At 46.1% G+C, this 24,744-nt stretch overlaps 1 protein-coding gene across 1 annotated transcript in view; it reads left to right on the top strand.

Annotated features, from left to right (window-relative positions):
* Positions 1-360: 360 nt before the first annotated feature.
* The window catches only part of LOC147642349 (carbon catabolite repressor protein 4 homolog 1-like), a 40,045-nt gene continuing 15,661 nt past the window's right edge, over positions 361-24,744 (top strand). Inside the window, exons 1-6 of the mRNA XM_086805572.1 lie at positions 361-1,034; positions 1,582-2,314; positions 2,407-2,493; positions 18,099-18,182; positions 18,272-18,358; positions 18,437-18,532. Of these exons, the coding sequence (XP_086661698.1) occupies positions 868-1,034; positions 1,582-2,314; positions 2,407-2,493; positions 18,099-18,182; positions 18,272-18,358; positions 18,437-18,532 (1,254 nt within the window). The 5' untranslated portion in view covers positions 361-867. The remainder of the gene's footprint in view (positions 1,035-1,581; positions 2,315-2,406; positions 2,494-18,098; positions 18,183-18,271; positions 18,359-18,436; positions 18,533-24,744) is intronic.

Raw genomic sequence — 24,744 nt, 5'->3', positions numbered from 1 at the left:
TTTTCCTATTTTTAAACAAAAGAAACCCCTTTTTTAAGTTAATACTAATTCTTCTTCTTCTTCTTCTTCTCTCTCTCTCTCTCTCTCTCTCTTAATATGACTTTCTTTCTTTCTTTCTCTTTGTGTGGCTATTTTTTATTTTTACCATTTAACAAAACACATTTTTAAAAACCTATTTGTGCTCTCTCTCTCTCTCTCATTCATTTAGAACAAAATGTTCCTTTTCATTCTTTTTATTTTAAAGGCAAAAGAAAACTTTTAATTAAAAGACGCTGTTGCCTAATTTTGATTCTAAGAAAAAGGGCATACAATGTCTTGCCCCATATACATATATATATATGTGTGTATGTGTTGCGCCCCATGGGTTTTGCTCGATATATATTCGTAGGTATATAATCTTCTCTGTATTTTAATTCTTTCCCTCAGTTTCAACTCGTTCCTGCAGATGCAGGTTTCTTTCTAAGCGGGACATGTCACTGCCCTTTGTTTGCTCTGCCAAAGCTCACCTACTCGAAAATCTATGCAGGCCAACAAAGATGCTCTCCTGCTTGCCCTTGTGGGTACACTTATCCTGACTCGTTCGAGGAGAGCTGCTTTTACCCCCTTTCTTCGTCTAGAGTCCCGGCTGCTACGTTTTTCTGAAGTAACGGCTTGATGGGCGCTTCATTTAGCTCTCAAAACTTAGTGAGAAATTTTGGGCGATCTCGGAGGTAACGGGGAGAGAGCTGGCGGGCCTTTCAGACCTCTGATGGCGGATGTGCTTCATGGTCCATCATGCTATGCTCCATGTTCGGCCGCCCGATGTGAAAAGGACAAGGTTGCTCGCATCGCGCCATCGCCTGTTGCAAGGCCAACTGACTGGAAAGCATGCTAAGCGTGCTGCGGGTGCTACGGGTGCACCTGCCCTCTGATATTCCCATTGTGGGCTGTGAGCTCACGCCTTATGTCCTTTTGCGTCGACCAGATGGCTCCATCACCCCAGAGGACATCCCAGAAACTGCCCCCGTAGATGGGTTTTACCTTAAGCACAGATGGTGAGTCTCTTTTCTATAGCATTTCCCTTTATTTAAATTGTCATTAGTCCTTAAAACACCATGATTTAATAGTAGCTAGCTGAGCTACTTATCAAATCCCTGATTGCTTAGCCAATTTAGTAGGGGCACAGGGCAGCTCTGTTTAGAGCACCCATCCCGTAGGGTTTTTTAAAAGCAGAAAACTGGTTTCTATATCCCTAGAGGTCCCTTGCCCTGAAAGGGTCTTGGTCTTCTTGGTAGCGAGGGCTATCTTACTCTGACACGGTCTGCTAATCTGGTCCCACAACTTATGGGGCACAGGTATTCGCTGTCATTGAGTATGGGTCCAGCAGATGGGCTATCATTCTGTTATCAACGTCAGTGTGGGAAAGTGGGTGTCTTAAGGATTCACTGTAGGCTTGGATTTGAGGGCTTTTCTCATCTAGATACCAAACAAGGCAAGTAGTCATTTCTGAAGAAGTATCAGTTGAGATGCCTTGATTGCCTTCTATTCTCTGCGCTTGTTCAAAGCTTGTTTCAAGTGCTTCTAAATGTTGTTTGTTGTCAGGTACCGCATTCAAAGTGATAAGAGATTTGCTGTATGCAATGTGCATCCATCAGAACCAGCTACTCTTCAATGCTTAGGCTGCATCAAGGCAAAGACAGTCAGCAAAAGTTACCATTGTTCACCCGAGTGTTTTGCTGATTCATGGAGGCAGCACAGGTCTCTACATGCTCATGCAGCTAATGCTGTCCAGGAGAATGGCCCTGAAGAAGACGAGATGTTTGGAAGTTTTACCGGTGGCAGTACTGTAGGCTCGACGGTGGGAGCAGCAATATTGGGGCTGAGCAATGGGTCTATTCCTGTTCTTGTGTCGGATCGAAGTGGAGGTGGTGAAACGTGGTACGAAGTGGGACGGAGCAGGACATATACTCCCTCCGCAGATGATGTTGGACACATGCTGAAGTTCGAGTGCACTGCAATAGACTCAACCACTGGACAGGTGGTAGCTCCAGCAAGCACTCTATTGACTGCGAGAGTTATTCCTGCTCCTTCACCAACTCCTAGGCGCATGATCCCTCTCAGTTTAATGGATGGATTGTCAGGTTTAGATTCAGAGAGCCATACTCCTGTAGCAGGGACCTTCACTATTCTATCATATAATGTGCTGGCAGACCTTTATGCAACAAGTGAGGTGTACAGCTACTGTCCTCCTTGGGCTCTGTCTTGGACTTACAGACGGCAGAATTTACTTCGTGAGATTGTTGGGTACAGGGCAGACATCTTGTGTCTTCAAGAGGTGGGGGTTTTCAAGCATGTTATTGTTCATATTTTTGTTGCTGGTTCACACCTTTATCAACCATTGCTAGGTGGTGGTTCTTTGCATTTCAGGTGCAGAGCGATCACTTTGATGAGTTTTTTGCACCGGAGCTAGAGAAACATGGATATGTAGCTGTCTACAAAAAGAAAACTACAGAGGTAAGCAACAAGGCAACCATCAAATTTTCATTTGCTGATTAAATGCATGCATGGTTTTCTGGGAATCTGAGTTACAAGACATGTGCATAAGCTTATTTTGTCAATTGTGTGCTGAGTTATGCTGGTTACCCACATGGTCTAGGGCCCATCCTAGCCTTTTATTGATTTTGATGAGTAAGATTGCCTGTTCAAGCTTCAGCCCAATGGGACAGGTGGGAAGGGGTGTGTAGTAGGTGAGCGTATATATATACTCATCAACCTCAGGTTGGATATCACCATTTGTGGAATTTACAGGATTTACTGGCATTTATCAGGATTTTAGACACTCCTCAAAATTTATGGACTTTTAAAGTGTGGGCACTTGAGAATGTGAGGGCAAAAGCACGAAAGGACCATATGTGCGAGAGATCAGAAAAAATCAACACATCATGGAACGGATGAATGAGTGTATGTATGATGGTGAATGAAATCCTATACAAGAGACCCTTTGATGTGAGGTGACTCTAAGTAGTAGACCGTCGAAGAAGCAAAGATGAGGTCGGAGCTGAAGACCAAGGCTTGTGTTGAGGACAACGGTGGCTCTCCGTGAAGATGTCGATGTCCAAGGGATCGGTTACGAGGGTCGCGTCAGGGAAAGCGGTGGCACTGTTAGAATGCGCAGCGGAGTTGATGACCAAATCTGGGAACACGAGCAAACGCAATGCAGAAGAAAACAGCACAAGAGAGAGAGAGATAGAGGTGTGGAACTCTGCTCTATATACACAAAGAAGATCCCGAAGTGATACACAATGGCAAGGGGTGTGGGGGTCCGGACCCAAGGTAATACTCGGCCTGCTCCAGAGGCAGCTGATAGGGACAGAGGCAACTGAGTCGGCCTGCTCCAGAGGCAGCTGACGTGGACAAATCTCCACGACCAGCCCTCATAGACCAGTCACACTCACAACACCCTAAAAGAGAACACACAAGGTGAGAGGCTGAAAATCTTCTTCTTCTTCACACAACACTCAACACACCATATACAAAGATAAGAGTACGTACAATATGAAAAGGTACTCAACCAAATACATACTAGGGTTCTCTATAGTGTGAACCCAACTAAATGAGCTGGCGCTATAACTATGCCAGTCTCTAGAATGGTTGTCACACAGCTTGTCATCCCACTGGCTGCATATCATCCATGATCTCACCAACCATGCCAGTGGTGTAAGTGTGGGGCCTATCTCCCAGGCAGGTCATCAGTGTCCACCGCCTCACTAGATGAGCTCGATATCTCAACACTCTCTCTCATGCTCAACTCCATCTCATGTACACCAAGCGAAGCCCTGAATCTGTGGAGTTTCTCTGTACCCAATGCTATGGTGAAGATGTTAGCGACCTGATCCTGTGTGTTGACATAAACAAGGTCAACGTCTCCTACCAAAACCTTCTCTCTGACAAAATGGTAGTGGACCTCTATATGCTTCGTGCGAGCATGAAAAACTGGGTTTCTGCCCAACTGTATACTGCTAATGTTGTCACAGAAAATGACAACTTGTCTATGCGCTGATAGATTTAAATCTGCAAGTAGCTTTCTCAACCAAGCTACCTCACATGCTACCATAGCAGCACCTCTGTACTGGATAGAGCAACCGTAGGCTGCTTCTTGCTGCTCCAAGTCACAGCAGCACTCCCCAAAGAAAACATGAAGCCACTAGTAGATCTTCTATCTGAGATACTACCAGCCCAATCAGCATTTGTGTACCCATGTACATATATCTCTGTCCCAGTTTCATAAAATAGTCCACAATGCAAAGTAGACCTCACATACCTCAGTATGCGTCTCAATGCATCCAAATGCGGCTTCTGAGGAACCTGCATAAACTAACTCACCAACCCAATAGCATAGCTCAAATCTGGCCTGGTGATTATCATGTAGATCAAGCTTCCTACTATGTGCCTGTACATAGTAGGATCCTCCAAAATCTCTCGTGAATGTGCACTCAACTTGCCATTCTAATCCAATGGCACTGAGATAGGCTTACAGCCTGTCATACCATACTTGGACAATATGTCCAAGCCATACTGTCTCTGCAGTAATCCAATACCATGTGGTGACCTAATCACCTCAATGCCCAAGAAATATCTGAGCTCCCCCAGATCCTTCATCTCAAACTTCTGTCTAAGCAAGATCTTTACATCAAAGATCTCTGCATCATGGTCCCCCGTAATGATCAGGTCATCTACATAGATGACAACAAGCACAACCCCTCTATCAGTGTGTCTCACATACAGCGAGAAATGTGCATTGGCTACATGAAAGCCAATAGTGACAAGATATTTAGAAATCTTGTCAGACCATGCTCTTGGTGCTTGTTTTAAGCCATACAAGGCTTTCTTCAACCTGCAAACATGCTCGGGGTGACTCACATCCTCATAACCAGGTGGCTGCAACATATACACCTCTTCCTGCAAATCCCCATGCAAGAATGCATTCTTTACATCCATCTGATGTAAAGACCATTGCTTTGACGCAGCCACTGCTATCACAACTCTCACTGTTGCCATCTTGGCAACTGGGCTGAAAGTTTCCTCATATCCTTTGGCTACCAATCTAGCCTTGTATCTGCCTATGTTTCCATCACTGTCATGTTTTACTTTGTACACCCACTTGCATCCAATGGCTTTCTTGTCTTCAGGCAATTGCACTAAATCCCAAGTCTCATTTTCATATAGTGCATCCATCTCCTCATCCATAGCTTTCTCCCAACACACATTTCCAACAGTCTCATCAATGCATGTGGGCTCTACAACATGTACAACTTTTGCCATGTATGCATAGTGATGTGCCACATAACCATCATAGGTAAACCTCTGCATAGGATTCTTCACTCTCCCAGATCTTCGCTCGCAGCTTTGCATTCATGGCTTTCATAGCCTTCTTTACACCAGGTGTTCTCATAGCTGGTATCCCAAGATCCTTATCAAGGTTCATCTCTGAGCCACTAGACTCTCCATCAACATGAGAATGCTCTGCAGAAATGTCAGGCATACTAAGGGGCTCAACCACTTTCTCTTTGCCTTTATGTAATGTACTAATCACATTTGCAGGACTGGTATTATGACGCAACCTGCCACTCCATGGTCTATCAACTGAACCACTAGATGAGGACTCTCCTGGTCCACAAAGACTGTGATTGCTGACTTGGCTCTGATACCATGAAAAGATGCAGGGGGGAAGAGAGCTTGAGCTCTTGCAAGCACACACACACACACAACACCTTCTTTACACCAGGTGTTCTCATAGCTGGTATCCCAAGATCCTTATCAAGGCTCATCTCTGAGCCACTAGACTCTCCATCAACATGAGAATGCTCTGCAGAAATGTCAGGCATACTAAGGGGCTCAACCACTTTCTCTTTGCCTTTATGTAATGTACTAATCACATTTGCAGGACTGGTATTATGACGCAACCTGCCACTCCATGGTCTATCAACTGAACCACTAGATGAGGACTCTCCTGGTCCACAAAGACTGTGATTGCTGACTTGGCTCTGATACCATAAAAAGATGCAGGGGGGAAGAGAGCTTGAGCTCTTGCAAGCACACACACAACACCCTAAAAGAGAACACACAAGGTGAGAGGCTGAAAATCTTCTTCTTCTTCACACAACACTCAACACACCATATACAAAGATAAGAGTACACACAATATGAAAAGGTACTCAACCAAATACATACTAGGGTTCTCTATAGTGTGAACCCAACTAAATGAGCTGGCGCTATAACTATGCCAGTCTCTAGAATGGCTGTCACACAGGTTGTCATCCCACTGGCCGCATATCACCTATGATCTCACCAACCATGCCAGTGATGTAAGTGTGGGGCCTATCCCCCAGGCAGGTCATCAGTGTCCACCGCCTCACTAGATGAGCTCGATATCTCAACAAGACCTTGAACATGGCTCTCCAATGAGTAAGAAGTTCCATCCTCTGTGCGGTCCAGATCTGAGTAAGGAGAATCAACATATGGTGACAAAGGCTGGTTCTTCGGAATCATGGGTAGACGATCCATGCTGTGTGCCCTCAAGGTCTTTGCTCACAATCGCTTTGATACCATGTGACGGCAAAAGGACGAAAGGAGCAGATGGGCGAGAGATCAGAGCAAATCAACATAGCATGAAATGGATGAATGAGTGTATGTATGATGGTGAATGAAATCCTGTATAAGAGGTCCTCTGATGGGAGGTGACTCTGAGTGGTAGACCGTCGAAGAAACAAAGACGAGGTCAGAGTTGAAGCACGGTCCGTGATGAAGGCTCACGTCGAGGACAGCGGTGGCTCTTCGTGAAGATGTCGATGTCAAAGGAAGGGGCTTGGTCAACGGTGACGAAGGTTCGCGTTGGGGACAACGGTGGCCCTCCGTGAGGTAGTCGGTGTCAAAGACTCGCGTCGGTGGATGCAGTAGCACTCCGAGGAACCTTAAAACCGGCCTGTGGTATTAACCAACGTGCGGTAGACTAGCAGTCACCCAATCCAATTGTAGTCCAGCCAATAAAACAAATAAATAGGAGCTAGAGTGCTCCAACACATGAAAGAGAACGACACTTGTTGGCCCCAAAGCTTGGCGCTCCTTTCGGTATTTCTTTATTCAATTTCAATGGAAAAGTTTAAATGATTACAACATGGCCATTCATGGCTTGTATGTCTGCAAGTCCAATCTGCCAATCCTCTGGACCTCTTAGCATAGAGGTTACACACAACTTTGTGTCCCAAGAACACCACACTGTTCTCTCCTCTAATTTGCTAAGTCAGTGCATCCGTGAGGCCTTGAATATGCATCTGACTGAACCATGCACATAGCCACAAACTCAGCCATGAAAACAGTCCACAAACTCTTCCAAATCAGTCCACAATCTTGTCCTATTTCCACCCTCTGAACTTTCAAACCCTTCCTCTCACAAAGGGCCAGAGAGAACAACTCCGGAACAGTCACGAGCCAGTGAAAAGAGAGACTCAATACGACACGTCCTGCAGTCCCACCTGCTCCTAAAGAGAGAGAAACTTACAGTCCTTGTGTCGCTTTTCACAAGAGAGAAGAGACGCGAGGAAAAGCCCCGTTCAGTCCTGCCCTCGTCTTGCAGCCGGGAGAGAGAAAACCTGTGAGAGAACCTGCTGTCCAGCCTTGTGTTCCCCTCCGACAGTCCTCGCTTCTCAGCTGACAGTGAGCTTCTTGTCAAAAACAAAGGAGAGAGAGAGAAGAAGAAGATCCTGTAGGTGCCTGAATATTCAGCCACACAGTAGCCAACTTGTCCTCCAAGAGATAAAGAGAGAGAGAGAGAGAAAGGAGGCCTGTCTCTGTTCTGTAGCACAGCACAGTAGTCAGCCCTTTAATCTCCAAAAAGCATGCCCAAGGAGCTATTCAGCTGCGCTTGTAGCTTCTGTAGCATAGCCCGCCTGCAGTCCTTCCAAAGAGCCCAAGTTATCCAGCTGCGTAGACTTGCCTGCACCTGTTTTCTCCAAAAAGCAAGGGTAAGCCTGAAGCGCAGCCTGCCTGTAGCTGTTTTTCCCAGAAAACCAGAACTCAGCGCTGGCTGCCAGCCCACTTTCCCAAAAAGCATGAGAGAGAAAGGCGTGTCCTCCAAAAGTAGAGTAGCCCCCATAAATAGCCTAGGGGCCACTCAAGGTTATAAAACCTCACCAAAGGTTATAAAACCTTTTAAATTTTAATTCCCGTCCCCTTCACACTTGGGGTTGTCCACACATGTTTCCTTTTTGTCTGGCCACCCAAGTATGAACATTTAAATATATAACTTGCTCACCGACCACCATGCTCACACTTATGCTACACCAATTTCACAGGTTCATGACAGCAGTGGAAATGTAGTGGTGCAGGCTCTGGTGATAAGGGTGCTGCCATACCTGAGGGGTGCAGACTCTGGTGATGAGGGTGCTGCAGTACTTGGAGGGGTGCAGGGCTAGATGGCTTCAAGAGGACTGCACAGGAGTCAAACGCAGTAGGTGAAGATGATGAAATGAGGGAGGTTGCCGGGCTGCTGTAGCTGCATGGGGTAGAGCCGACAACAGACAGATGTGGGGGTAGAAAATGTTGCTGTTTGCAGGATGCTGGAGCCGATGATAGCTGCTGCAAAGGGACATTGATCATGATCCAGGCTATTGCAGAGGTAGGCCGGCAGTAGTAGATAGTCGCTGTTGTTTATGTGTTGTCTCTTTCAGATTTATGAAGTGTTGCTTATATATGTGGAAGGGTTGTTGGTTGGCCCAGAGAAGGGGTGAGGCTAAGGTCAGTCCATTCATCTCCCCCCAATGCGGGACACGTCATAGATTAGGCTTTTTGTTATCCTTTTTGGGAAGGCCAAAGGCCACAATTCATGTACCTTTTTGTACTATATAAATATACTAAATACACAGCCATCTCTCTCTCTCTCTCTCTCTCTCTATGCTAATTGTTCTTGCATCAAGAGTTCCTATTCAGCATTTAGGGCTGAAAGATGTTAGCACATTCATCCCTAGATTCTGCTCTTTTATGGTGCCCATTTGGTCCCCTTTTGCATGGCCCTTGCTTGTGGGCTGGCCACCCCTTTTTTACTATTTTTCTAGGATTTTTCCCAGCCTTTCTGGCTTTTACCAGTTGGCCATGTCCATCAGCTCCAATCGGCCTGTTTATTAGCTCTAGTCGGCCAGCATTCCCTTACTATAAATAGTGGGTGCTGGCCTTTCTTGTTTTATTCAGTCTTGTACATATTTTGCTCCCTCACTTATGAGACTATCTGTCTCTTGCTTGGGATTGTTTTGGTTCAGTATATTCAACATAGTTTGCTCCGTATCTCTCTCTCTTGCACTCTCTGTTGAGCACATTCTAGTGCCACTCTGCTTCCGCTCTGTGCACTCTTTCAAAAGAGACTCCCAGAGCTTCTGCATGTAACATGTAGACAAAGCAAGTTCGAGAGGTTGACAAACATCATTGAGATAGTACCTTCAAAGAAGAAGATTGGGTTTATTTGAAGATCATGAACTGTGTAATTCCACTAGTTGGGTGTGGAATGTTTGGTTGGACACAATGCTAATCAATACACTTAATACACTAAGATTTAATGGACAAGAAGCTGTAATTTGCTAAATTGACAAGAGACGCACCATGAGCGAGAAGCAAATAATGTATATTGATCTTGGGACAATCAAGTACATAGCATCACGAGCATTTCTAACTAGATTTCCATATCAATGCATATGAAAACAGTCTTGCAAACAATACGGTTGTCGATGAAGATCTCCAAGGAGTTGCCTTCGCACACTACCCTCTCAAGTGCCCATGTTCCCTTCCATCTACTCTCTATTGTTTCACCAAAACATGGTAGAAACAATATTCAAGGCATCTCGTCCTTCCTCTCAGAAATTATCAGACTTCGCTTCCCAAGGGGGGTACATGCCTTCTGCCAGTGTGGCACCCTAGTATCCTTTATCATCAACTCATCTTCTTTCATGGTCCCCTTTTGGCCTGAGAGGGGGTGTGTGACAACCAGCCCTAAAAGGGTATTTTATTTGATTTTTTGGTATTGCAGCCACTCCAAAGTTGGCTTGACCTTCACATTGTGAATGTCTTAATCGTTGTGAATGTGCTGTCGGCCTACCTTTGCAGCAGCCTAGAGGATCATGATCATGTTTCCTCTGCAGCAGCTATTGTCGGCTCCAGCATCCTGCATAAACAATAGCATTTTCTACCCCACATCTATCTGTTGTCGATTCTACCCCTTGCAGCTGCAGCAGCTCGGCAACCTCCAACATTTCATCATCTTCACCTACTGCATTTTGCTCCTATGCAGTCCAGTCCTCTGCACCCCTCCAGGTATTGCAACACCCTCGTCACCAAAATCTACACCCGTTAAGTACAACACCACCCTTGTCACCAGAGCCTGCACCACTACGTTTCCGCTACCCACCACTACAAACATCTACTACCTCGGAGTGCTACCGCATCCACTGACACGAGCCTTCGACACCGACCATCTCACGGAGTGCCACCGCTGTCCCCAACGTGAGCCTTCGTCACCGACCAAGCCCCTTCCTTTGACACCGACATCTTCACAAAGAGCCACTGTTGTCCTCAATGCGAGCCTTCGTCATCGACCATGCTTTGGCTTCGACCTCGTCTTTGCTTCTTCGACAGTCTACTGTTCAGAGTCACCTCACATCAAAGGGCCTCTTGTACGGGATTTCATTGATCATCATACATGCACTCATTCATCCATTTCATGCTGTGTTGATTTGCTCCGATCTCTTGCACATCTGGTCCTTTCATCCTCTTGCCCTCACATGGTATCAAAGCGATCATGAGCAAAGGGATTGAAGACCTTGAGAGCACACAACATGGATCATCTACCCATGATTCCAGAGGACCAGCCTTTGTCATCAGATGTTGATTCTCCTTACTCAAATCCGGACCACACGGAGGATGGGACTTCTTACTCATTGGAGAGCCCCGTTCAAGGTCTTACATAGGGAGACGACCAACCTATCTACACCTAGTCACCCTCTACACCTTTGGCATCTCGTCCTTCCTTTCAGAAATTATCAGACTTAGGCTTCCAAAGGGGGATACATGCCTTTTGCCAGCGTGGGACCCTGGTATCCTTTGTCATCAACTCATCTACTTTCATGATCCCCTTTTGGCCTGAGAGGAGGGTATTTTATTTGATTTTTTGGTCTTGTTTTTATAGGCCTTGGAACATTAAGTGACCTTGTTGACTGTTGGTCGGCCAGGTCTGTTGGACAATAAACGCTAAAAAGCTGCCGACCACCTGCAGAAAGCTCTCCACACCTGGCTAACCTGATACATATCCTTTGGGATCTGTTCCAATGCCCATCAAAACCCTAATCATGTCAAAATTTGTGTTTATAGGCTGCCCAAATCAGGGATTAGTATCTTCATGTGCATGCACATGACATTTCCTTCTACCAAACTTGATGACGTGATTCCAACCTTTGACCCTGGATTATTGTCATCATGCCCTGTCTCCACATATGGTCTCCCATACTTGTCATCCTTCCCTTCTTTGCAACCTTTTTCTTGAAAACCTTGCCTTGTCTCTGAACCCACTCCGGATTTGATGTAGGGATCTGTGCATTTGTTCCACTTTGTCCCCTTCCCTTCTTGTCCTGTCTCTAAACACAAACATGAATCCTTCTTCTTGAAACTTATCTTGGCACCCTCACCCCTTGGATGAACTTCATCCCTTGGAGTGCTCCATAAAAGCTTCTTGGGCAGCCCCAATTGGCTACCAACTCTCTTGAAACCACCCCCTTGGGTTTGCGTGACACCAACTAGCTTCTGGGGGTCTAGACACGTGCTGAGTTTCTCTCATTGGGCCCTAAATGCTGCATAGGAACTCTTGAAGCAAGAACAATAAGCATAGAGATGGTTGTGTATTCAATATATTCATATAGTACAAAAAGGTACATGACCTATGGCCTTTGGCCTTCCCAAAAAGATAACAAAAAGCCTAATCTATGACTTGCCCCACCTTGGGGGGAGTTGAATGGACTGATCTTAGCCTTGCCTTTTTATAGACCTTGGAACGTTAAGTGACCTGGCTGATTGCTGGTCGGCCAGGTCCTTTGGACAATAAATGCTGAAAACCAGCCGACCACCAATAGAAAGCTCTCCATATCTGGCCGACTTGATACATGTCCTTTGGGATCTGTTCCGGTGTCCGACATGACCCTAATCATGTCAAAATTTGTGTTTATCTGCTGCCCAAATCAGGGGATTAGCATGTCCATGTGCATGCACGCCTTTTATACGTCTTCTTGAACTTGTCGCAATAGCTAGTCCAAATCCTAAACCACCCGATTTGCACCATAGTTTCGTGTGGAAGTTTCGCGAGCTCGGGTCATCTAGAATCCTTGATACTCACATAAAATCGAAATTAGATTAAAAATCCGGATAGAATCTCCCCTCTTGATGCAGAAAATTGGGGATTAAGCATGTCCACATTGTTAGAATCGTGCATCTCAGTGTTTTGGGGCTTTACTATTTATCTGGGATTTTACTGGATTTTCTCCTATTTATTTGTCCAGGGCCAGTTGGCCAGCCCTAGAGGCAGTCAGCCAGTTCTCTCTTGCACTATATAAGGAGTTACCCATTATTCACTCATTCATCCACTTCCCTTGCACATAGTTCAACATTCAGTTGCTGGCCATTGCCATTGGATATTCATGCAAACTTAGAACTAGTCACACCACTTACACACCCAATATACGCTCCGCCATGAGGCGAGCATTTTGCTGTTATAAAAGGTGATCTTGTCCAACTCTCTCGATCTCCTTTGTACTCTCTCATATGTTTACTGTTTATGCTTCCGCCTGTGCTTTCTCCATCATGGTATCATACGCTTAGGTCCAGGCTGATCCAAACTTTGCAAATCTGCTGCGTTTTGCTTCCATCACTTCTCCAGCTGCAGATCAGTCCCATACAGTGGCTGCGTTTCAGTACCTTGTTGCGTTTCTGGTCCAACCCTCTTCTGGTTGCTGTCGGCCAGCCCTACAGGCTGTGTTTTGCTCTTCAGAGGCAAACCGGCCTGGTTTTCTGGCTGCGTTTTCTTCTACAGAGGCAAGCGTTGGAGTTTTGGCTGCAAATTCTGCTCCAGCATCAGATTTGGTGAGTTCTCTTGCATGTGGAGTTACCAGACAAGTGGCTGTACATTTCCTTCTTCCTCCACGAGTCCCTGCCCTGCTGGTAGGAGGTTCTCAGTGGTTTCTTGGCCTGTTTTGCTGCTGTCCAGCCTCCTCCTCTCTCAAGGCTGATTGTTCCCGTGCCTCGCTTCGTTGGAAAGCACTTGAGAGAAGTGTTTGAGAGCTGAGATTTCTTCTTTGTTCTTGTGGATATGGCTCCCCCCCTGTACGAACAAGGATGACAAATTGAAAGGACCCAACTACGCTCATTGGAAGCTTCAAATGCGGGTCTGGTTCATCCACAAGGGTTTGTGAGACATTGTTCAGGGCACTGTAAGGAAGCCCGAGTGTCCTCAAAACTCTAAGCGGTGGACTCAAGATCAGGAGGATGAATTTGTTGTGGAATTACAAGACTGGGAGAATCGGGACTCCAAGGCGCATTCTGTGCTTGTGCGGACCATCACCGAGGAGGTCTCACTGGTAGTGCAAACTCTCACCAGTGCTCATTAAGTATGGTCAAAATTGGAGGATCTCTTTGCATGAGATTCATCGATGACGGCAATTACCTTGCAGGGGCAGCTCTACGGCTTGTTATTTCCTGAAGGCAATTCAATGCAGACTTTTCTCATGAAGGCCAAGGTTATCCATGAACAGTTAGTTACTGGCTATGGGTGTTGCTTTGTCCTCTTCTCAGCTGGTTGCTCTTATCCTCACCAAGCTTCCTCCGGACTATGATGTGATTTCTCGATCTTTGCGGTGCTAGGTCACATCCACTTAGTTGGATTTTGATGATCTTAGCTCCCTACTTTTGGAGGAGGAGTCCATTCTCATCTCACAGGGTAAGTTGAAGGTGTTAGTTAACAACACTTTCCTTAGTTCAAAAGAAAGGTCGGAGTCGTTGCTTCTCTTGTTGGAAAAGAGGACATCTGTCCAAGGATTGTTTGTCCAAGAAGAAGGACAAGACCAAGGGCAAGGCTTCATCTCAGAGAAAAGGCAAAGACATGACACAAGATAGTGATACAGATTCTAGTACCACTTCTAGGGCTCGCAGGGTGCTTCCGGCTCAGGAGACTTTAGATGGTGTGCTTCTCTAGTACACATGCAGTTTCCCCCCATGTGCTTCTAGCCAAAAGAGGCTTGTGGGCAGGAGGGGGGCCTATTACAGGTCCACCTACTGGTACATGGGGATCGTGATTCGGAGTTCCAAGCATTAGACATCTGGCAGGACATGGTTATCTTTGGTACAACAGAGATTATGAACTGGATCTGTTCCAAGTTCATTGTTTGAGGCTTTGGGACGTGATGTGTTCCGTCCACTGTTGGGTATTATGGGCGTAGTATGTCCAGCAGCTCATCATCTATTTTTGGAGTTCACTGCACACTTGTGTAGGAATCATAGTAACATAAAAACCCGTTTTGCTCTCTCGAAACGGCACGAAACGTTTTTTGCACGAAACGTTTCGAAACAAAACGAAACCTGCCCATCGAAACGGTGTTTCGCCCAAATGTAAAGTGAGGTCAAAAAAACGGGCGGGAGGTTTTTTTTTGCAAATGCGATTTTTGCCGTCGTTTTCGTCCTTGTTTGCTGCCCATTTGCCACGTCACGCATCTGACGCTTCTTCTCGGTTGCAACGTGTTGCTCCGCCTCTTCTCCTCGTCCACTCCTCCTTTTCGCTCCTTCACGTCTTCTCCTCCACGCCTCCTCTTCCTCTTCCCTTTTCCTCTCTCTTCTCCTCCACGATCCACCTCTCCTCTTCCCTCCTCCTCTTTCGCTCCTTTTCTTGTCTTCCAACTTTCTCTCCTTTTCTTCTCACCTCCCTCTTCCCTTCCAACTTGTTTCTTTCCTCCTCTCTTTCTCTCCTTTTCTTGCCCAAATTTTGAAAATACCAAAAAACCTGCTCCCAAAATCATGAATTTCATACCCACTAGTCCCAAAAAAATGCATCTTCATATTTCTGTTGGCTATGTTATAAATTTGGTATGTGGGCTTCTTGTACACTCGGCATCCACAAACAAGTCTAGCCATTGTTCACATCAAAAGACTCTTTCACATGAGTCTTGTATACATAAGCTTTCTCCCATGATTAGGGCTGCCACAACCATCCATTGCCTCTCACCCTATGAACAGCATCACACCCTGACACATCCAATGCTCCTGCATCACAACAAAGACTCCAAACTATTTTCCAAAAGAGAACTCGCATCACAGCAGAGCATACCATATAGTCGACACACTTGTACCAACCCTCTCTGCCTTCCATGGGTACTATCCATCTCAGTCATGGATTCCCGAACCCCTGTCCAATCAGCAGCAAGGTTGTACCAAACATGTGTATGGCATTCCTGCACCTTTTGCCTGCATGTGACCTATCTCCTGGAGAACCATAAACATGTTTCCTCGAGAAACCTACGACCTATTTCCACATGAAACCCTTAGGCGTGTTTCCCTTTGAAACCTTTGTTTTGTTTCCATACAGAACCATTCACAGCACCATTCAACAACAGTGCCAACAACGGCATACATCTAGTTACCTGTTCCCTCGTGAAACATCTCGAAACATAGAGATGCCCATAATTGTAGGTCCCTCTGTTCCTTTCCAGCAGGAAGAAAACAATCTGCTCCATGAGCATGCAGCCATGCGAGCTTGCATCACTTCCATGCCAAGAAACACATTCAAGTGACCTGTACTTGCAGCCGGAAACCCAAGCACAAAGCTGAATTTGCTGCCAACCAAAAACAGCCCATAAACAATCTCAAAACAGCCTCGGAATTGCTCATGTTCGTAGCCACATGCACTGCCACGAAACAGTCCATAAACCCTTTCCAAAACAGTCCTGAACCAAAGCAAAGAAAAGCTGAAAGTTCCATCCGTTGAACGCCATCGACATGATGTCTGTGTTCATGTGTTCGGAACCACCAAACACCAAGTTGATGCCCCACAGGTATGTAGGGGAGAGAGAGAGACCCACACGGCTGTGCACTTCCTGCAGCCGCCTACAGCCCTGCGCCTCCTTCCAAGAGAGGGAGAGAGAGTGAGAGGAGGAGTGAGCGCAGTCCAGCCCCCAGCTTTTCCACGAGAGTGAGGGAGAGCAACGACCAGCCTTCCGACAAGCAAAAGCTCTTGTAGGCTGTGCGTGTACTGCAGCCAGCTCTTCCCAAAGAGAGAGAGCACACGCTTCAGGCTCCAGCCTTGCCCGCCTTGCTTTTCACCAAGAGAGGAGTATGCAGCCCTGTGCGCCTGCAGTCCAAACCCTCCGTGTGCCAAGCGAAAGAGAGAGAGAGAGCATGTGCCGCAGCTCCAGCCCGCCTCCTGCTGTTCAGCCCTCCACTTTTGCACCAATAGAGAAGTGCCCCTCTGCAGCCTGCCAGCCCCTCTTTTTAAAAAAGCACACGCGTGGCCCCCCCATAATAGCTTATGGGCCACGATCCCTTTAAAGCTAAGGGTGTTCTTTTATTTATAAGGCTTTTAACCCTTTTTCCCCTCCAACCCTTTGTCCCCTTGGGTTATATGAAGGGACTTTAATCACTTGGCCCCAAACTAGTGCCATTCACATTGTCCACCATGTCCCTGTGCACACTTGCATACTGTCCAAAGAAAAACACAGGGTCGTGACAAGACCTGTACCTTTCTTGGGCTGAGAGCTTGATCCCTTTTTGAAAACCTGCAACCCCTTGTTCCTCTGCTCATCCGTGTACCGTGGTGGCTGGGCTGGGCTGAGCGTCTGGGGGTATCATACCCAATGATGCCTACCTGGGGGGCTCTATACCGCATATCAGGATACCTGATGTTGAAGAACCTCTTGGTTGCGTTTCCTGTCGGGACCAAAAACAGCCACTTTTGTACTGTGCGTTTTCCAATTATGTACCAATGCAGCACCTCTTGGACTTCTGCGAGGCTCTGATACCAATGTTACATGTGAAAGAACTACCTGTACTATGAACTGTGGAAAAACACAGAGATGAACAGAGAGAAGAGAGAGAAATGTTGCTGTAACAGTGTTATGTGTATATATGTATCAATAAGTATATAAGATCTCAGCTCATGGCATTCACTACAAAGAGGAAGAGGAAAGGGGCCAGGGGCAGCCCTGGTGCACTGACCGGGAATCAGGAAAGTGCTTTCCCCTTGCGCCTTGAATGAGAACCTGGTCGTGTGAAAAAGAGAGGAACGTTGAGACTCCTCAAATCCCGGCTGGAAAGAAGCCAATCCAAAGCAAGGTGCCCTCGAGGAAGGCCGAGTCCACCCTGTCGTAGGCCTTCTAAATTCTCAGAGTCAAAGAGAAGGGCCGCTAGGTCCTCGTGCGGAGGCTAAAGGCGTGTGCCAATCTTGGTGAACGGCCGAGCCAATGTCAAGGAAAAGTCGCTTTTACCCTGCCCCTCTCCCCCTTTTCTTTTTACCCCCCGAGGCCAGTGAATCTCTCATGCTACACGGGGGTGGCAACTCTTTCAACTGAAGCCAGGATCTGGCAGATTGTGCCTGGCTTGACCTGAGAAGCCCTCGAGAGAGATGATCGGGCGTAGACAGATCTCTGGGCCCTGGATCTGGGATTCTTGCTGATTGCTGGAAGTCCTGCTGCCACAGATTGCTTAGATGCAGAAGGACAGGTGCATGGTTTGAGAGCAGCGCGCTATCTTGTTTTGGTGCCTTTTCATCCCCTCATGGTCTGTGTGAGCCTGATTCCCACTCACATATGGTGCAACCAAACGTGGAAAGTTATCTTTGTGGTTTACTATTTACACGTTGAAGTGTGTTCCCTCACTCCATCCTGTAGTATGCCGACTTGCTGGGATGGTTATTGATGGATTAGGTTTTCTGTTTTCCTTAATGCATTTTATCTGATCTTTTTTGCTAGAGGGATTAGCTTTTACTTCGCATACATGATACAACGGATTCATCAATGGATGGTTTCTGAGTGAAGCCGTGAATTTGCATGCAGGTTTACACAGGCACTGCCTATGCTAATGATGGATGCGCCACCTTTTTCCGCCGGGATTGTTTCTCATTAGTGAAGAAATATGAGGTATTTTGACAAATTTTTTTCCGGGTACTGTTGAGCAACCTCAAGATTAAAAAAAATCTTTGTCTGACACAGAGTTTGGTGACAAGCAGGTAGAGTTCAGTAAAGCTGCACAATCATTGACAGAAACTGCTATTCCTCCAGCCCAGAAGAAGACAGCTTTAAGTCGCCTTCTGAAGGTAATGGATCTTCCAGACAAAGCAACTGCGATTGCCTTTTGTTGGAATCTGATCTCTAAATGGATGTGTACATTCTAGGACAATGTGGCCCTAATTGTAGTTCTTGAAGCTCGTGATTCAAGTCATGGTGCCGAGGGATCTTCTGCGCTTGGAAAGAGGCAACTACTTTGCGTGGTAGGATTAATTATATCATTCTTTTTTTGTGCACTTGATGACAGGCAGCTATTTTGTTATTCTATCTTACCCAGGGTTCTAGAAAGTCAATAAATGAGCATAGACATATATTCTCACCAAGTTACTTGAGTCATGAGCTGAACTCAATCGCTTGCAAATGACATAAACACAATGTGTAGTGTTGACGGCTCTATTGACCTCCTTGTAGCAGCTTTATCAGGTACAAGTGAGCATGAGTCAGCTTTGATCTCTCACTATACTATCCAGCCTATTCCTATGTGCATTCCAGTTCCATAGTTGAGGGCATGTTTTCTCTCCAGTAGGCTTGACATCTATGTGCAAGTGGTTGTCAAAGCATCTCGTAATGAAATTGTACTGCAGCAAGACTGCATGCAACTGATCTGTACAGCACTTTGAAACGTTCTTTTGCCTGTACTTGAATTACATTCAAGTACATTCAGTTTTGAATTACATTCAAAACTGATCTGTGCAGCAAAACTGTATGCAACTGATCTGTACAGCACTTAGAAACGTTCTTTTGCCTGTACTTGACGTACCCAACCCTGAGATCATTGACTTCAGACAATTATGCATGCTTAATCTTGACAAATCCATGGGTACTTGAGATGTGAATTCATGAGAACTAAGGTTGTCTGCTTCTCAAGATTTCTTTAATATTTATGTACGGTGTGTGTGTATATATATATATATATATATATATATATTAAAGAAGCAAGACTTTTGGAACTCTTACAGTTCACATACTGTACAGTGTACTTTATATTCTTAACTACTATAATGTGGGTTAAGCTTCTCACAAAGGCATCGGATTAGATCCCGCCAAGGTAGTGGAAATCCTAAATTGGGAGATCCCAGAAACTACGTAGCTTTGAAAACATTATTTTAATTGCACGTGCAGCTTTGAAACACGTGGTTTTGAAGGCTTGGTGGCACTAGTAGGCTTGTAAATTGCTTCGAAGGGCTACCCCATCATGGTCTACCCTGGCAACGAGATGGACCAGCACATAGCTTTGAAAGCTTGGTGGCGTTGGTGGGGGTTACCCCATCACGGTGTGCCCTTGTGACCATAGGGACCAGCTGCTCATTCCCTTTGTCCAAATGGGTTTCCAACTGGTGTACTTGCAGGTACAGTAGGGTTTCAGCAGGTACAGTAGAGTTTCCAGCTGGTATTGCAGGTACAGTAGGGTTTCAGCAGGTACTGTCGGTGCAGAAGGGTTTCCAGCAGGTGTACTTGTAGTTCAGCTGATGGTATGGGTGGTACAACACCTCTGAGAGTGGCGTCAGTGGGGACAAGATGTCGGGAAGCGCCACCAACCAGTCGATACAGCCCATTCAATAGTAGGGATAGTAAGTACAATGGTAGATACAAAAGCGGTGCAGTCGGCAGCAAGAGCAAGGCTGCCAGGCGAGTTATCTTTTTGGAGTGATGCGCTGCCTTTTTTTCCAACCTGAGAGAGGGCAAGTGAGTTGTGGGAGAGGTTGGTGGAAGGGGTCCAACCCCCCTTCAACATGTGGCAGTGCCCACCTTTAATGAAGCAGGCACCTTTATAAAATCCCCCCCCCCCCCCCCCCTCTCATTATTGGGCTGGCCACACCTTGGCCCCTGGACCCCGGTTGGGCGGTGCTCGGCTTTAATGAAGTGTGAACAGTAAAGGTTATAAAACCTTTACAAGAATAAACAAAGGTTTAAGTGAATATTTACCACCTGTTCACATGCTACAAACCATGTCAAAATATAGGGCACTCGCACGGTTCACAAGCGGGTGTCCCCTGCCCGTGAACTGGTCACGTCATAGCAGGTAGGTAGTCACACAAAAACAAGTCACGGGAAATCAGCTTCGAGCAAGTAGAGTTGCGTGCACGTGCATTATGCAATGGATCTCCGGAGGTTTGACAGAAACTCAGTACGAAGGCCTTTGTGTGAATAGATGCTCTTATGTGTGTTGGGGTAAAGGCATTATGCCCACCCTTATAGTGTGTACAAGCCCATAAGTTATAGTACATAGTACACTTAGTACTTTTAATGTACTAAGTGCACTATGTGTACTAGTGCAATATACATGTGTGATAGGGGAGTCACACACTCTCACTTGGTGAGTTGACTTATCCCCACAACTCTCTCTCTCTCTCTCCCTTGTTCTCTCTGTGTATGTCTCCCACATGAATCTCTAACCCTAAAACTCTCCCATTCAACTGGTATCAGAGCTCGGAAGACTTTCTTCTCATAGAAAGAAGCTTCTCTCTCTTCGACGATTTACAGCATAGAACAGTGGAGCCTGACGGGCGGCAGGGACAAGTGCTTGGGTCGCTTCACACACCTCCAGTGCAGGGCAGTAGCGCTCGCAGCAAGTCGTAGGCAGTGTAAGCAGCAAGGCGCTGGTGGCCACAAAGCGTAACAAAGAAGCGAGGTTGGAATTCACCACTCGTGCGCTTGCAGCTTTCAAGCGTTGGTCGGCTGGCTACTAGGCGAGCGGCGCTCAGGAGCGAGCGAAAACAGGCGAACACGCTTGCAGTCGTGCGCGTGTGTGTGCTTACAGTTTTGACTCCAACGCGGCCAGCACAAAAGTCATTGCCACGCGTCAGCGCCTAGAGGGAGTTGCAGGCAGCAACGCAATTGGGCGTTAGATGGCTGGCTGCTGGGCGTAGAGGAGTTCCTGTCACCCACGAGCATTCAACTGCTGCCCTCCATCGTCGCCGACCAACTCGCCTCAGCTTCTCTTGTACCCAGCGTAGATATGGCGTGCGCCTGCCCCTTGTCCTATGGCAAAAACAGTCTCGCCTCCATAGTAGTACCGGCCTGGTAACATCGCTTCTTCATTGCTCGACGGGCAGCGCAAATCGACACTAAGAACAGCAGCAGCATCATCACCCCATTTCTGCAACAGCATCAACTGAAATTCAGCCTGCAAATCAGAGAAAAAAAATCAGAAAATTACCTGAGGTATTTGCTTCAATTTTTTGGAATTTGCATGTCCAATTTGCAATTGAGCAGGTACAATCATCAATTGAGCAGGTCAGGTGCCGAATTGCTCAATTTTTGAGCAAAATTGGCAAAATTGGGTGACATTGGTCACAATCAGGATCAATTTGCAGGAAATTGGATGTCGAAATTTGGGGCTTTTGATGTAATTGTGCAATTAAGCATTCATACATGCTGTATGATGTGAGAAATCGCACATTCGGGCAAAATTGCAGCAAATTGCAGTGCAAATCAAGGGGCTTTTGTGCCGATTGGGTTGTTTTGCATGCAGACACTTGCATTTGATGCGTTGGGCAACGTGTTGATGCCTGTCAAGCACTCAATGTGCCTGTAAATCAAGGGGCTTTCATGTATTGGATGTATATGTGGCCAGGGGGAAGCATCGCGAAGACTCTGGATGCCTTCATGTGCGTCAATGTACCATGTACGATTAGCAATTGATCTTAAATCAAGGGGCTTTTCAAGATTTTATGCTTGTTGAGCTTGACAAAGCAGCAGGCAAGACATTTATGCCTTGAATCCTCAGAAATCAGCTTGCAGTCAAGGGGCTTTTGCTCAATTTCTGTTCGGAACTGTTGTATGCAGTGTTCGGGACTGTAAAAGTCTGATTTTCACTCATTTGGACAGCCAGGAGAGCATTTATTGCTACTGTACCTGTTGGTACAGATTTGGTACAGCTTTGTACAAGTTTTGGCATGGCTGCACATTGATTTGAGTGAGTAAAAACCTCAATTTCAGCTGCTGTACTTGCCGGTACAGGTTTGGTACATCATTGGTGAGCACTTAGTACTGCTGTACAGTACTTTGGAAGGGGAACATAGCACATTTAAGGTGCTGTCTTAAATCTGCAGCAACCAGATTTTGGTGATTTCATCACATACAGTGGGAGAAAAGTTGCATTTTTGCTTCCGCAGTGGGAGATAAAGCTTGGGAGAACAACTGTGAGCACTTTGTGTGCTTTTGGTGCAGTGTTTGCACATTTTGCAGGGAGTCAGGCATTGACAGGTTGCATATTGCTATGGCAACCACAGGTGAGAGCTCTTCATTGCTTCACATCAAGAAGCTTGAAGGCTCACATAACTATGACATTTGGCAAACCCAGTGCTATAATGTGTTGCTCCAGAAGAAGCAGCACAAGCCTATCAAAGAAAGGGGTGTAAAGCCCGCTTCTCTTACTGCTGAAGAGTGGGAAGATATGGATGAGCTGGCAAGATCTACTATCATGTTGTCTGTGTCAGACTCTTTACTTTTCAGCATTCGTGAAGAGAAGACAGCTTGGGGAATGTGGCAAAGATTGCAGGACTTGTATGCCTAGCAAAGTGCCTCAAGCAAAGTGTATTGGTTGAAGAAACTCATAGGTCTTCAGATGAAGGAAGGGGCGTCTATGGCAGCCCATCTAAATGAGTTTAATGGTATTGTCAGCCAAGTTATAAATCAAAAGTTGGCAATGGATGATGAGTTCAAAGCCACCTTTCTCTTATGCACTTTGCCAGAGAGTTGGGACACATTCAGGACAGCCACTAGCAATTCGAATGCTATGCTGTCATATGCAGATGTTGAGGGTGCTCTCCTTCAAGAGGAGATGAACAGGAAAAACAACTCTGTTGGAAAGTCCAATGCAATGAATGCACGTGGGAGATCCCAGCAAAGGGGTAAAAGCCAAGAACGGGGAAGGAGCAAGTCCCGCTCCAAAAAGGACTTGGAATGCCATTATTGTGGCAAGAAGGGACACATCAAAAAGCAATGCTACAAATGGAAAAATGATCAAAAGGAAAAGGGAAAAGGCAAAGACAAAGACAAAGATGAAGCCAAAGATGTAAAGCCAAAGGGCAAAAGTGGAGTCAAGATTGAAGAAATCAATGTGTCACATGCAGGTGACAGTGAGGATGAGGTCCTATTTACGTCTTCACTTGATGTCCATTCACTTCTTACAGGTGGTCATGGTATGCACTCATGGATCATTGATTCAGGTGCCTCATTTCATGTCACAGGTTGCAGAGACTTGTTTGTCAGGTATACTGCTGGCAATGAAGGAGTAGTTTATTTGGGTGATAACCATGCATGCAAGATTCTTGGCAGAGGTGATGTGAGGCTTGTGTTTTCAGATGGCTCACAGCTTATGCTCCATGATGTCAGGCATGTGCCTGAGATCAAGAAGAATCTGCTTTCTACTGGACAGCTTAATGATGCTGATCATGTTACCACATTTGGTCGTGGAAAGTGGAAAATTAGTAAGGGCTCACTGGTTGTTGCCAGAGGCTCTAAGGTGGACACTCTTTACCTCATGCATGCAGGTGTTTGTCACCATGCTAATGTAAATGAAAGTGGAAAATTAGTAAGGGCTCACTGGTTGTTGCCAGAGGCTCTAAGGTGGACACTCTTTACCTCATGCATGCAGGTGTTTGTCACCATGCTAATGTAAATGCAACCGAACTGCCGGAAATCTCTATGTGGCATAGCCGGTTGGGACACATGAGTGTCAAGGGAATGGAGCAATTGTCTCGTTTGGGTTACTTGCCTTCTCGAAAGTTTTCAAGTTTTCAGTTTTGTGAGCATTGTATATATGGTAGGCAACTACAGTGCCCCCACAAGAAAGCTCTTGGACAGAAAGATGCTCAGTTAGAGCTTGTGCATACAGATGTATGTGAGATGCCTCAGCTTTCTTTGGGAGGGGCAAAATACTTTGTGTCTTTTATTGATGATGCCACACGCAAGGTGTAGGTCTATCCTCTTCGTTTGAAGAGTGATACATTCTCAGTGTTTGAGAAGTTTGTTTCTCTTGTTGAGAATCAAACTGGCAGAACACTGAAGGCTTTGCGTTCCGACAATGGTGGAGAGTATATGTCCAAACAGTTTTAGGACTTTTGTGATGCTAAAGGCATCAAGAGGGAGCTCTCTACTCCTTATGATTCTCCACAAAACGGGACAGCAGAGAGGATGAACAGGACCATACAGGAGAAGGTTCGTTCTATGTTGTCACATGCTGCATTACCTCATGGTTTTTGGGCTGAAGCTGTTATGACAGTCGTTCATCTTATAAACAGGTCACCTAACACGAGGCTTGGTGGGAAAGTGCCAGAGGAAGTATGGACAGGGAAGCCTCCGTCCTACAAGCACTTGAGAGTGTTTGGTTGCGTTGCTTATGTGCACATACGCAGGGAAATGCGCACCAAACTTGATCCTAAGTCTCACAAATGCATATTCCTAGGAT

This window comes from Cibotium barometz, chromosome 1, assembly GCF_041138505.1.
Source record: "Cibotium barometz isolate CiBa-2024 chromosome 1, ASM4113850v1, whole genome shotgun sequence".
NCBI lineage: Eukaryota > Viridiplantae > Streptophyta > Polypodiopsida > Cyatheales > Cibotiaceae > Cibotium > Cibotium barometz.
Note: the sequence above shows the minus strand (reverse complement) of the source record. Positions and strands in the feature narration are given on the sequence as shown.